At 36.7% G+C, this 15,015-nt stretch overlaps 1 protein-coding gene across 1 annotated transcript; it reads right to left on the reverse strand.

Annotated features, from left to right (window-relative positions):
• Nucleotides 1-8,401: 8,401 nt before the first annotated feature.
• On the reverse strand, nt 8,402-9,393 carry LOC146939891 (uncharacterized). Its single transcript, XM_085749831.1, has 2 exons — nt 9,282-9,393; nt 8,402-9,090 (listed from the first exon to the last, which is right to left on the reverse strand). Exons 1-2 carry the CDS (start codon nt 9,391-9,393, stop codon nt 8,402-8,404), a joined length of 801 nt encoding a protein of 266 aa, XP_085605957.1.
• Between the last annotated feature and the right edge of the window lie 5,622 nt (nt 9,394-15,015).

Consider the following 15,015-nt stretch of genomic DNA (forward strand, 5'->3'; position numbering starts at 1 on the left):
AAGCCTCAGGATTTCGTCCAGATTGGACTCTTCAATGGATTGTCCTGCTGGGCCGGTGTTCTTGTCAACAGGAGGAACAACTGGTGGAGCTATCGTGGCAATAGGTGTCACCACCTTCTTTTGAAACAAGGGTGGACGGACTTTTCCACTTCTCAGAGTTGTAATTTCACCGGCAACATTGTCAACTGTAGCTGGGGATACCAGAGGCACCTCCACTCCGTTTTCAACCATGGTTGCATTATATTTGTAGGGAATTGCTTTGGTAGAGGTATAAGATACCGGACCAGGTAGCCTGATCACCAAAGGCTCAGCATTCTTTGCCTGAGATACACTTTTAACAGGAGAGTCATGGAACACTGGTACAATCACACATACATCACTGGTAATCAAGTACTTGTCATCCATCAGGCTCTGGATATCATTTTGCACTACACAACAGCCCATAGGATTCTGCAGACATTTTGAACAAGAATCATGATCATGTTTGAACAGAGAAGCCTGGCAAAGTTTGACATGTAATGGCACCAAGGGAGTAACGACATTGCGGACATCCAACACGGGATCCTCTTGAGGAACGGGAACCCTTTCAAAGGCCTCAATCATGTTAACAGCAGCATGGTTTGGAAGCGGATTGTCAAGGACATGAGGAACACTGTTCTCAAAAGTCAAACGTCCTTTTTCTATCAGATCTTTCACAATATATTTCAGAGCAAAGCAACCTTCGACATCATGGCCTTGAGCACCCTGATGGAATTCACATGTTAGGTCCTGACGGAACCTGGGAGGCAATGGATTAGGTGGAGGCTTGCCTGGCCTGGTGACACAGTGTCCCTTAGCCAGTAGAGTTGGGAGCAGCTCACCATACCGCATTGGTATTGTTGGAAAAGAAGGTTGGGGTCGGGGACCCTGTTGTTGCTGCCGTTGCTGTTGAGCAGGAGGCTGTTGTTGTACTTGTTGAGGAATGGCATTGACGGGCATTGGTGGTTGACCCGGTGGCAGTGGATATTGCTGGTAGAATGGTGGGAAGAAAGGATGTTGAGAGTACTGCATGTAGTGATAAGGCAGAGGTAGTTGTGTAGCAGCTGCGGATGGGTTACCAGATACCATCCCTACGTCAGATTCCTTTCTCTTATGATGACCATTACCGTACTTCTTCGGCGGTGCACTGTTTGAAGATTCACCTTTCTCAAGGACAATAATACCATCTCGGACAGCCTCTTCTAGACGAGTTCCCATTGTGACCATATCAGAGAAGTTGTTCGGAGCAGAGACTATCATTCTCTCCTTATATTCCTTCTTCAGAGTCTTCAGGAATGTCTGTGTTAATTCTTCCTCATCAAGTCGGGGAGAAACACGGGCAGCTGCCCCTCTCCACCTCTGAGCGTATTCACGGAATGTTTCATCTGATTTCTGAGATAGGGCTTTGAGAGAGTCCCTGTTTGGCCTCAGACGGGTGTTGAACTCATATTGACCTTCAAAAGCAGCAGCGAGTTCCTCAAAAGTATGAATGTTGTCTTTGCTTAGACTAGTGTACCAATCTGCTGCGTCATCTGTCAAGCTACTCTGAAAGCAGTGGATCATCAGTGCATCATTGTCGGCATAGTTAGCCATCTTTCGGACATACCGGATGACATGGTTGTGTGGGCAAGAAGTCCCATTGTACTTGTCAAATTCTGGCTCTTTGAATTTCTTCGGAACCTCAAATCGGGATACCAAGCATAGATCACGAGCTTTAGCAGGAGCACCATTGTTTCCCCGGCTAGCCTTGACCTCACGGAGTTCTCCAGCCAACTCCCTTAACTGTCTCTTCATAGCTTCCATTGCGGGATCTTGTCCACGCGGAGTGTCAACATCAATCACTTGTTGCACAGTGTGTACAATAGGGTCGGTAACAACAGTAGTCACCTGAGGCATAGTAGTAGACACAGGAATCTGTCCCTGACCAGCAAAACCAGAGATACCAGCAGCAGTATTAGGAGAATAGAAAGGTGGGAGTCCATAAGGACGGCCGTTGGGCATAACAAACCGAGCATCAGTAGTCACAGTAGACAGTGGAATAGAGGGAATCACCTCAGCAGTAACTGGAATAGAAGTGGCTGGCTGTTCTTGTGAAGCCATCATAGCGGACATGGTGTCATGAGCCTTAGCCAAGTCTTCTTTCATAGCAGCCAATTCGGCACGGAGCTGAGCATTCTCTTCTTCAAAATTAGCCATCATCCTTCTCTTGTGAAATCTTGTCTGATGAATTCTATCTGGTTGGTAGACTTTGCGAACACGAGCCACTTTTCAGACTGCGGCGGACAAAACCAGGAGGCAATGAGCACGAGAGAAGTTTTTTGTGACCAATGAATGCATATGATGCATGAAATGTGTTAATGCATATGCAAAAAGGAATCTTTTTGTGTTATCGAAAGGTTTTAGACAAATTATAAACTCGTAAACATTACTAAACAACAATTAACATAAACGGGAAACAGACAACCAACATATAGTTTTACAAGACAGTTTCAACACAAACAACTGGAAATAACAACAGGAAATGGAAGTCCTCAAGCATAGGAAGTGGAAGCATCGTCCTCAGAGTCGGACTCATAGCTGCAGTATCGTGCGTAGAAGTCACGGGCCCCCCTAGCTCTCTTGGAGTCCCTCATAAGCAGTCTATCTTTCTCCTCAATCTCTCTCTTAGCCTTAGCTAACTCTTTCTTCAGTGTCAAGACCTCATGAGTCTGCTGCTCATCCTTTCCATCCAAAGTCATGATCAAGTTCTCAGCCTCATAGTACCTAGCCCTCCACTGATTCTTCTCCCGACTCTCCATAGCTAGATGCTCCTGATACATCTCCTGGGTAGGTGGGAGTAGAGGCAAAGGCATGGTAGGAACAGTTGCAGACGCATATCTCATAGAAGGGTAAGGCATACTGATCTCCTCAGCCTGGTTTATCACCCACTGTGTATAGGCCTCATGAGCAACACCGGACCTTACACCCATATGCTTCACCTCTTTCTTCCGAAGCTTAGACCAAGCTTGCATGAAATCTTCTCTAATTCCGGTGGGAGCATTGGAGTAGTGGAAGAAGTAAGGAGCTGTAGCAAGATTGATGGGTTTATCTTTCATCGGGAAACCAAATTGTCGCAAAGCAAGCTCCGGGTTATAGTTGATTCCACCCCGGGTACCCAGGAGAGGTACATTAAGAAACTTTCCACCACCGAAGATGATTTCCTTGACCCTAGAAGCTGGAGTGAGCCAAACCACTTCATTAGGAGTGAGAGCCATGATCCTCTGTGAAATAGACCAATTCCTCGGATTGTCGTGGAAAGACTGCGGAAGGTGCGAAATAAACCACCTATAGAGGAGAGGTACACAACAAAGAATGTATCCACGACCTTTGTTAGAACGATCGTGAATAGCATGGTATGTGTCAGCTAGCAAAGTAGGAACCGGATTCTTGGAGTGGAAGATCATAATAGCATTCATGTCCACGAAGCCATCAAGATTCGGAAAGAGAATAAGCCCATAGATGAGAAGTGCAAGAATAGCCTCAAGAGTGTCCTGACAAGTGGTATTGAGGTTGGCTTTCCAAAGAAGATACTCTGAAGTGAACCCTCGGATGCGTGCCTTAGTGACAAGATTCTTGGAGACATCGGTGGTCTTGAGATAGAGATCTTTAGCAATAACCAATGGAGGAGGAGGATTTTCAGGTCCTGAGAAAGGTATCCCCTTAGCAATAGATAAACCCATCAAGGAAGAATAAGCCTCTAGAGTAGGCACCAACTGAAAGTCTGGGAAAGTGAAGCACCGATACCCCGGATCATAGAATTGCACTAGAGTGTGCACAAGCTTCTCATCCACATTAGTATGGAGAATAGGAAGTAAAGCCCCGTAACGACGTCGGAAACCAGTCGGATCCTCAATCTTGAGTGCCAAATCTCTCAAACTAGCCAAATCCACTTCCTTGAACTTGTAGGACTTAGTCATCTTCATCCCTACAATGTTTACAAATTCAACTTGTCTAAGCCCTTCGATAACAATGCATGGAAAAAGTTTATGCATGTATGCATGAATGCATGATTATGTTCAAGTTCGGAGAAAACATGGTGGGTTTGAAGTTCAAAGTCGAGGAGTCATGGGTGGACACGGTGTCTGGTGAAACTAGGGCTTTAGGATAATAGTAACCGGGTTCTAAAAAGGTTCCCAAGTTGCAACCTCTCCGACGTATATCATGGTGCCACGAGACAACACTCGTTCCATGATTCTACGTAGAAGGTCTAACTTGAGTGTAGTATCGCGTGACGACTAAAACTCGAGACAACACTCGGTTTAGCCTCCGCACTACGTCCTAGAAAATGGCCATGGATGGGTTTGGTTATCTACGGTTCATAGCGTCATAGAACAATTAGAAGTAAAGTGCCTAAACGCGACAACACGCGCCGACAACATCACCCCCAAAATGCCTCAGCTATGTGGGATTGATCGCATAATCCAAAACACGAGGCAACCCCCGGAATGAATTGTCGATTATATCCCCCCTAAATCCTAAGTTCACTCAGCCCGGGTGCAGGACTTTTGATATTCTCACCCCACACGTTTGCAAGAAATTAAATATTTATTCACATAGGAAAGCAAGTAAAAGAACAAGTAAAAATACAAGCGCAAGCGTGGAAATAAAGACTAGGCGTAACTCTCGAATCTCCCCAGTGAAGTCGCCAGCTGTTTTATCTTGGTTTTCGGGTGTCAAACATTGATTACGTTTGAACCTTTTAAACCGGTGATATCTTATTTTTTCTTGGGAAGTGAAAAAGTAAGCAAAACCCTTGAGAATCGAGGTCCGGGAGTTGTTTTCGCTACGGGAAGGTGTTAGGCACCCATAACGACTATAGTAACCTATAGGAACCGTCTTTAACTTCTACGCGCGCGCTTTATTTTTAAATGTTATTTGAAAATGTTATTTACACCTAAGAGTTGCTAAATGAAGAATTTGGAGGGAGAAGAATGTGTTTGGATTTTTATTTTAGTTGAATTGAAGGAATTTTGTTCCTTGCCTACGTACCCGTTTAAGGGATCAAATCCGCCGTAGTTCTCTCTCAAAAATGTTTTTGTTTTTGTTGGTTGATTTTAAGTTTGAAAATGGAGTTTGAAGAATAGAAAGAGGCCTCAAGGGCATGAGATTGGAAAATGGTGAGGTTGAATTAGTCATTTGCAAAAACAAGTCAAAATATGATTATTTTCATTGGATTTTTGATTAAGAAAATAAAAGGAAAATTCAATGGGATGTTGGATCCCAAAGTTTATTTGGAAAAGATTTGTGTGAAGTTGTTCACATTTGTTTGGAAAATTGTTTTTTTCTAATGTATAAGTCCTAGGCATTCATCTAAACATACAATCCTAAACATACATCTAAACATGCATATTCTAGCTATATAGTGATGTGTGTGCATGTGTCGGTGCTTGTGTCGGTGTACATCATTAGAGTCCATTGTCCTTTACATCATATCCTAGATACATTCTATGGCCTCTTTGCCAAGAAATTAAAAGTGCATAAAGGAAAATATTACAAAACTCCTAAATGTTTACATTCTAATTATTGCATGAATTCTAAAGTGTAGGAAAATAAAGGGATGAATATATGAGATGGAAAATGAAATGCTCATGAAGTATGAAACATAATAGAGGAAGTTGTTAGTAACATAGGGCATAGAAAAAAGATAGAAGTAAGTGAAGCTATTATGACCAAAAGGAGGAAAAGAATGGACATGAAATAAGCAAAAAGTAGTGCAAAGTAGACCTAGAATTCTTCATCAAGGCAAGGCTTGGCTATGACCTATAATTCCCATGGTTCAACACATTTTTAAGATATGAAATCCAAGAAAAAGAAATGGGAATCTAAAAGCCATAGTAAGCTTCACATTTTAATGTGAACTTAGACCTATTTTACACTAACATCACTTGCAAAACAAGTAAGTAAACCATATATGCTCATGACCAGTACCCAAATACATTCAAGTTATGTTAAATTCTTCATAAAAACACACACCATGAGTCCCAAGTGCACAACAAGACATAGGAACAAAAGTGAACCAATTTCCACCAATTTTTAACAATGCAATTCAAGAAATAACCCTAACACCTATCTATATTTTTTTCAGGCTTTTTCAGTGTAAAACAACGCAAGAACATCATAAAGACACTAAAAAAAATCTATGAATTCTGCTAGGATTTTCTAAAACATTTTTAGGCATGCCAGGGGTGCAAATATCACAGACTGCGTGGGAAATAGCAAGAAAGATCAAGAAAACGTTCACAAAAAGCCCAAACCCAAAGTCCAAGGGATCTGGATCGCAGGAAAGGTTCAGGAGCCGTCAGATTGATCCATATGGATCAAGGCAGGATCTGACGGTGGAGAGAGGAAGAGGACGAACCAGTCCTGAACCGGACCGGTCCAAGCGCCTATAAAAGGCCAAGGACCCCGGTCCAATTCATTCCTTTCCTTCCCTTCTCTCTCTACCTTCGCTCCTTCTCTCTCTAAGGCTCCTGAGCTCTGCAACTTGCAGGCCGGAGAAGACGACCGGAGTTCTCTCCGACGCGGTGGCCGGCGTTAGCGCCGCCACGTCGGAGCTGAAACTTCATGGTTTCTTAAAAAAATTTATGCTATTAGGTCGTCCTCTTCGTCCTAAGTCCAGAAATGGCATTCGTTTTCTCCAGATCCTAATGGATTGACCTAGATCTACATTTGAACTTTACGGTTTTTGGCTTTTTGGAACTTCTTCAAAACTTTTGATACGAAACCCTAACTTGCTTCGCTTTCCACACTGATGATAAATCTAGACTCTGATTAAGAAGTTAAACGGTGAATTCTTCATGATTTCTTCGTTTTAGGGTTTCGTTTCGAACTTTTATTACATTTTTTGAAGATTCCACTTTGATTCACCGTTTAATTTGTGTTCTGAACCTTCGATGATGATCTTTAATGGAAAACGAGAAGGTCTTTGGATATACCTGAACGTTCGAGTGAGAAGACGAAAGGAATCTTCGTAGATACTCTCTGAACTTTCTGGTAAATGCTTCGTTGTTGTTGAACTGGTGAGATTCTTCCTCGTCTTCTCTGATTCGAATTTTCGATCCCTCTTCTTCTCACTTCTTCTCTGTGATCGCGTGATTCATCGTTTCAAACGGTGGACTTGCGCTAGAATTGCAGAGGCTATGGTTCAATGATGATGATTCCGGCGAATCTCTGAGAACCTCTTCGAATTTTGTCGAATTTGTTGAATCTTGTTGCAATTGATTGTGAATTTGAGACTGTTTGATTCGTTTTTGGTGAAATTTGTTGTTGAATGGTGTAATTGATGAGGAAATTAGAACGAATTTGGTGTTGAATTGTGTTTGTTACGGTGGTTTCAATGGTTGGAAGAGTTTGTTAGGGTTCTGTTGTGGTGGCGCGTAGCGCGCGTGGAAATGAGTTGGTGATTCTGTTCTGATGAGTTGGCAATGATTGTGTGGTGAATTCTGACCCTTTGACCTGAGTTGGCACCATTTTATAGGTGCCAAGTGTTCCTCTTGCCCAATGAAGTGCTGACACGTGCCCTGGACTAAGTTTGGACTAAAAAATGGACCTTGGACCAATTTGCAAATTGTTGAAGTTAAAGGACTGGACTGCAATTGAAAAAAAGGACTTAAAACGCAAAAAAATGACTTAAAGGGTTTAAAGGACTCAAAGGGCTAAAAAATAAAACCTAAAAAGAAATAAAATGGTATAAAGGGCTAAAATACAATATTAGAAACTTTAGGACTTAGAGAAAAGAGAACTAAAAAAAATAAAATGGGAATAAAAAATGGTAATTTGACTAAACGTAAAGTGAAACGTCTAAAATTTGACAAAACGAACTAAAACGAACCAATGGCCTAAATGAGGTACTTTAAAGTACCTCTCTGCCGAAATTTCGTGTGAAATGACTAAAATGCCCCTGGGGTTAAAACAACTGTAAATGACTCAAATACGAATTTTAAAATGGATTTTTAACAAGAAATTGGAGCAAAGACTTATTCAAGCAAAATTAACAGGCTCAGAGACAATTTTTAGGATTAAAGCAGCGACTTGACACTTGAAATGACTAAAATGCCCCTAGGGGCAAAACTGACTCAAAAATGACTTCAAATGCAATTTTTTTTAAAATGGATTTTGACATAGAATGGGACAGAGACTTATTCAAACTACTTGAAAGGAGTTAAACAAATTTTTGAAAGACTGAGAGAAATTTGACATAGGAAATGACTGAAATACCCTTGCATGTGAATTTTGCAAATAACATTGAAATAAAATGCAGAGAAAGATGCAATTGATCAGAGACGTATCAAATGACTTGAAATGCAAGATAAGATGAATTGAGTTAGTATTTTTAGGTCCAAAATTAGGGTATAACACTTTCCATCAAAAAATCATAATTAGGCAATGTTTTTTCTTTTTGATCAACTTCACCAAGCAACCTAACCATATCCATTCCTTCTCTTTCAGCCCTCATTTGGAAACACATAACAATACTCTCAAGCCTACTTCTTTCCAATCTATGATTTTCAGCTTTATTTTTCAACTTCAAAATCTCCAACTTTGAATTCTTAAATAAAACCATCACTTCTGTCATCTCCACTAATCTCCTCCTAATTGGAATCACATTGTATCCCATTCCCTGCAAATCTTCCATTGTCTTCCAAAGCTTTCTTGCATTAATCCAGAAATCCTTGGCCTTCAAATCATGAACTTTCTCAGCTGTATCTTCAAATGCTTGATCCCATGCTGCTATCAATTTCTCTCGTGCTAACTCAGAGTAGTTTCTTAGCTGAAAGAAATGAGGACTCTGTGGTATACCCTTAAGAACTCGCGAAATTTTTATCAATGGCAAAGGCGAATTCGATGGTGCGTCGGAATTTTCTTGGATTTTTTTGTTTGTTGTCACCATGACAGGATGATCGGAATGTTCTTGGAGTTTTTCGTTTGTTTCCACCATGATAGGATAATCAGGAACAAGGGTAAAAACAGTGTGAAGAGATTGATATTCGGCAATATTTTTCAAGTCATCTAGTTTAGCTTGAACAGTTTTTGCTACATTGAAAATATCACATATATTATTGATTATACACATAAAATACACAAAGAAGGTATAAAGGTAATGAAATTCAGATAATAACGTATACGCTATGCAACGTAATAGACAAGCAAGAAAAATAAAACAATGATTGGTTGAAGAGTGAATATTTTCCATTGTTCAAATCAACAAGAATACTAGAAGGTACCTTTGAACTTCCTGGTGATTTTTCTTCTCGTTGGAGAGTGAAAGACAGATGAATTTGTAGAAAATGATGAGTTGAAAACAAAGTTTTGTGAGTCTTGCATAGTTTCTGGCATTTGTTTGACGTCTAAAGAATGAGCATTTATATTTATGGTTTTATTTTCATGCGTTACTTCTACCAATAACAATAAGTGCTCTCAATTACTTATCGAATGAAAATATTTTCTGAAAGGTCACACTACAGGTTTTGGGGAATGAGCACAAATTAACTTTGAGTTAGCGGCATCGATGGGTGATGAATACGTATCATGAAAAATGTGACGTCATTGATAATCTTAAAAGATCAAGTTTAGAGGAATTTTAAAAGATTAGTTGAAAAAACAATTATAGGAAATGCAAAATAATTAAGAATAGTTCAATGTTCTAAAAATGATAATTTCACCCTTTAATGGATTTCCTGCCCTAGAATGTGCAGCTTTCACCTTGAAAAAGACATCATAATGAAAAAGGTTAAATATGTTTTCGATTATATAAATATGGGTCTTGCTAACAAGTGTCCTAAGGACATTGTTTAAGGAACCCACAAAAAGAAACTTTGTCTTGAAAATATAAATCAAACACATGTAAAAGTCATAACTACACAATTTTTAATGTGAAAATTACGACTTTTGGATGCTTAAACAATGCCCTAAGGGCACTTGTTAGCATTTTCCTATAAATATTTCAACTTTTCGTTTTATTCTTTTTTTAAAAAAATTACGATTATTAGTCCCTCAAAAGATTTCAATCAACACATTTGATCTCTGTATTTAAGTCAAGTCATGTATTCCCTTCAAATTTTTGAATGAATTTTCGCTGAAATATTCAGCATAGTATAAGTATCTCTCCCAAAAAAAATTAATTAAATATGAATTTTTAAGCGTTAAAAACATAAAAATTCATATTTAATTCACGTTTAGTTTAAAAAATTCTATTTTTTATGGACATATTCTTATAATATTCTCAATATGACTGTGAAAAAAATTCAAAATTTTGATCTATAAAGTCAGTTAAATTTCATTATAATAGGAACAATTTCACTACAATAAAAAAAATTAAGTTCAATTTTATTTCATTTTATTATATTCCAAAATATTTATAACAAATATGAAAGAAACATACAGTTAAACACAATAGAAAAACAGAGGGGTGGAGGATTGCCAACAGGAAGCAACACGGGCTGCAGCAACATGACAGTACAGCTGCTGCCATAAACACATCAGCAGCTGGACATAGAAGAAATGATGTGATAAAATGGCAGAAGCCTAGGCGCGGAAGAATGAAGTGTAATGTAGATGCCTCTTTTTCGGCTTCTAGGAATAGGTTTGGTATTGGGATGTGTATCCGTGATGATGAAGGGCAATTTGTACTCGCTAAAACAATGTGGTTCACTCCGATGTGCTCAGTTGACGAAGGAGAGGCTCTTGGTTTGTATCATGCTATGCGGTGGATAAGTGATTTACAACTGCCAAATGTTGATTTTGAAGTTGATTCGAAGCGAGTGGCTGACTACTTCAATCGAGGCAATGGAGATATCACCGAATTTGGAGTCATTATGGATAGCAATATACAATTTTGTTCCTTGCAATTAACAAACTCTCGGGTTGAGTTTATAAGGAGGCAAGCGAATGTGGTTGCGCATGAGTTAGCTCAAGCAGCTACTTCCTCATCTAGCTTCCGAACTTATATTGAAATACCGGATTGTATAAACAATTTGATTGCTAATGAAATGCTATAAGCATATTTTCTTCAAAAAAAAAAAAAAAAGAAAAACAGACTTACTTGCCACTAATAATTATAAAATATATATATACATGAAAATGACAACATGACCTATAGCTTATTTTCTCGTGAAGATTGTGTATTATTTTATGAAAGTATCTTTCAAAAGAGTTGACATGCGCGACACACGTGAGTCAAATTCAATTACTCATTCTCTCCTCGTTTTATTTTTTTAACATAAGCAAAAAGAGGCAAAATCAAAATAAAGAATTACTTCCTATAGAAAGAGATGCCTAAATATTCATCAACAATCTTCCACCTATGGCAGCTCTATTATTGAAGATTGTATTAGCTTAAGTGTTTGTTTTTGCAGTTTAAATTTTTTGCATGTTAGGCGTGAAGCCAATCAAACTGCTCATTATTTAGCTAAACGTGTTTTTTTTTCATAATTTAGATTGCATATGGATCGAAGAGACTTCACCTTGTATTTCTGCAGTCTTTAGTATTTGATTTATTGTCAGACTTTTGTTAATGAAATTATCTTTTAATGTAACAAAAAAAAAAAAACCTAAAGCATCTCCAAATAAAGTTGAAGATAAATCTGAATAAAACTCTTGTATCCTAACAAGGGGATCTCATCTTCTAACTCTCATCTTGAAAGAATATCTACACATATTTTCTTCTCTAAGAATACGAAAAAGTGTTATTTCCCACTTCTTTTTTAAAAAACCTCTAATGCGGTCTAACAATATAGAACAAATATTAAAAACACGTTCTCTCCTTATACTCCCTCCGTTTCAAAATGAGTGTCGCTTTAGTCAAAAAAATTTGTTTCAAAATGAATGTCACTTTACATTTTCAATACAACTTTAATTTTTTTCTTCCAACTTTAAACTCAATAAATACTCCAACTTTTCTCTCCCACACAATTTTCAATACAACTTTAAATTTGTCTTATTCTTATAAAGTAAGGTTATTTTAGTAAAATTGTTATGACATTTGACTATTTTATTCCATTCCTTAATATGCGTGCAATTAGCTAAAACGACACTCGTTTTGAAACAGAGGGAGTAAGATTTTACTAACAAATGTTAAAAACAAAAAAAAAACACAAATATATATATATTTGTGTACCTATTACTAAATTACTTATTATATAAAGATATATTTATTTTTTATTGTGCATCTTTGAAGATAGATTGGTGGTATTAATAATGAATATATTTGAAAAGAAATTAAAAGTACTCTCTCGTTACTATTATAAATAATTTTTTGTTGTTCAGATTCATTAAATAATTGAGTAGTATGTCAATTTATATAAAAAAAAATATTGTAGTCCCAACCATTCATAATTTTGAGAACCATTTGAATGTTGAATTCATAATGCTTTCATCTGTAACCAGGGGCGGAGGGTAGTTATGCATTGGGGTGGTCTTGGTTATCCCATTTTTTTTAAAATTTATTTAACTTTTTTGATAAGTAAGTGTACTTTTATGTCTTTTTTTTTTTTTTTAGGAAAGTGTACTTTTATGTCTAGCTACTCCAATAATTAATGTAGACTTAGCTACCCCAAATGAGTTTATTTGTAAAAATTATTAGTAGAAATATGAAAGACAAAAAATTATTACTTGCTAGATAAATATATTTCTCAATTTTGACACTTTTAGTCTATATATATATATATATATATATATATATATATATATATATATATATATATATATATATATATATATAGTAACTACATAAAGAGTTTTGTCAACGACAAAAACTATCAAAATAATTAAGATTCGTAAAAATACATTTAGTTTCTTTTATATTATTTGGCCCCCTCGTAAAATTTAGACTAATTTCGCCGTTGACTGTAACACGAGAACATTTTAAACAGTTAAAACTCTTGTACTCTACATTATTAAACGAATATAACGTTCACCAAAAAGAGAAGAAGTACAAAATATAAAAGGGGAGTAGGTCGCGGACTTTTTCAAAAAGTGATAAATAGATTAGTGCATCCTTTTTCACCATGACCTAAATATTGAGCAAAACAATCAATACAAACTCCGTTGACATCTCTAAAAATGCCCCCAACAGCTGCTTTGTCTGGATTCTTAACAGCTGCTCCATCTGTGTTTACTTAGAACCAGCCCTGAACTGGAGGGGACAAGATAACTTCCTTGATGATAGGAGCTTTTGGAGAATGGGTGATATCACTCTTGCATGCTTTCAAAATAGTGAATTCAGACATTGGCACTGCATATGTTTTTTCAGAATTGTTACCAGATAAGGAGACATTTGAAATGATTTAGAGTATTATTATACACACGTTATTATGCAAGTGGACTCTGTTTGTGGTATACTAATACTGAATTTGGGACGTTATTTTTGTAATTTTGTCATAAATGATGATTCTCCTACATCTGAGGTGTTAAATAATTGATGGCTGATATGCTTGATACATTCGATGATTTTGAACAAATTAGTTTGTTCGTGGATGTAACGGGTATGCAAAGTTGGCATAATTGATTTTGGTTATGATTTAGAGTTGGTATCAGCTGAATAGCCTGTATTTTTTTGTTGATATATTTTTGTTTGGTTAATTGAATAACTTAGTATAAAGTTGGTATATAAAACAATAAAAACAAGTTTCAATAAGGCCAAGCACAGGTTTGATACATTTCAAAGTTTGTCCATTCTCATTGTGTCACTGTCAAGTTTGGTATACCACAAAAGAGGCTAAAATCAGTAACCAATTGATGATCACAAAAGATGTCCCTAACTAACATTGGTATGGTACCATATAATATTTAACAGATACCAAAACAAGTAGCAAAGTGATTATCACAAAAAGAACGAACATTGTTTTTCATTATTGAGACTAGTAGTTATACCCTTGCGATGCACGGAATCAATTACGACCGAGCGATTATCTCCTTCATTATTTTAAAAAATTAAATTTCAAAAAAAGAAGTTCAATTTTAGAAGTTGGAGGGAACCTAAGCTAGATATTCGCTAGAAGTTGGAGGGAATCTAATGCCTCAGTTTTGTCATTGTTTTCGCGAAGTTAATTGTTTTGCGGATTTCTTAACTCATCAAGGTCATAGACTCATAGTGGACCTTTCTTTGTAGTTTCTTTTATTTTATTTTATGTTATTTTTTGAAATAGTTTCTTTTAATTTTGTTAGTCCTCTATTTGAATTTTTTTTGAAGAATCATTGTGATGGTTCTTTGTTTGTTCGCCTAGTGCGTTATTTATTGCTTTTCTATAATAATAAAATAAAATAAAATTGGAGTTTGATTCCTTATTCTTGTATCACAATATCTCTATTAACTGAGCTGTGATCATCGAGATTGAGGCTAGATTTTTTTTTTTAAGTAGAAAAGATCAAAGCTAGAACTAGAAGCATTGATTAGCTAAAAAAACCCTACTGAAAAAATCTTTTTGGTCTACCTTGTGTCCCTCTTATTATATTATTACTAGTGTTCAGATGGACACTATGTATTATGTCTACTCTTTTATTGCCCTAATAAGTATGTATGTGTGTTCGTTCGCTCTTTTCATCTCCCTAATGCGTATAAATTACAAACAATAATTTTTATGAAATATTGATTTTGATTCAAATTATAGGTATATTTTGCACTTTCATATTGTAACAAATTATACTTTTTTTTAATGACGACAACAATATAACAAATATAATATAAAAAAAATTTAATGACACCAAAAATATAACATTCTTATAGACAGATTTATTTAAGGGTATAATTGAAAGTGAAAAGGCCACCTCAAAACCATGTAATCCATTTATGTATAATATAAAATATAGTATAGATAAACTTTATATTTTGTCTTGAATAATAAATTTGCTAACATGTTCTGTAATTTAAAATGACCATTTTTTTTTGAATAGGCAAATTTTATTCACGTCGGAAAATGCAAGAAGCAATAACCGCGGAAGAAGAAAAGAAATACAACAACG

This window comes from Medicago sativa, chromosome 3 (assembly GCF_051527215.1).
Source record: "Medicago sativa cultivar Bolivia chromosome 3, Bolivia_mono, whole genome shotgun sequence".
Taxonomy (NCBI): Eukaryota; Viridiplantae; Streptophyta; class Magnoliopsida; order Fabales; family Fabaceae; genus Medicago; species Medicago sativa.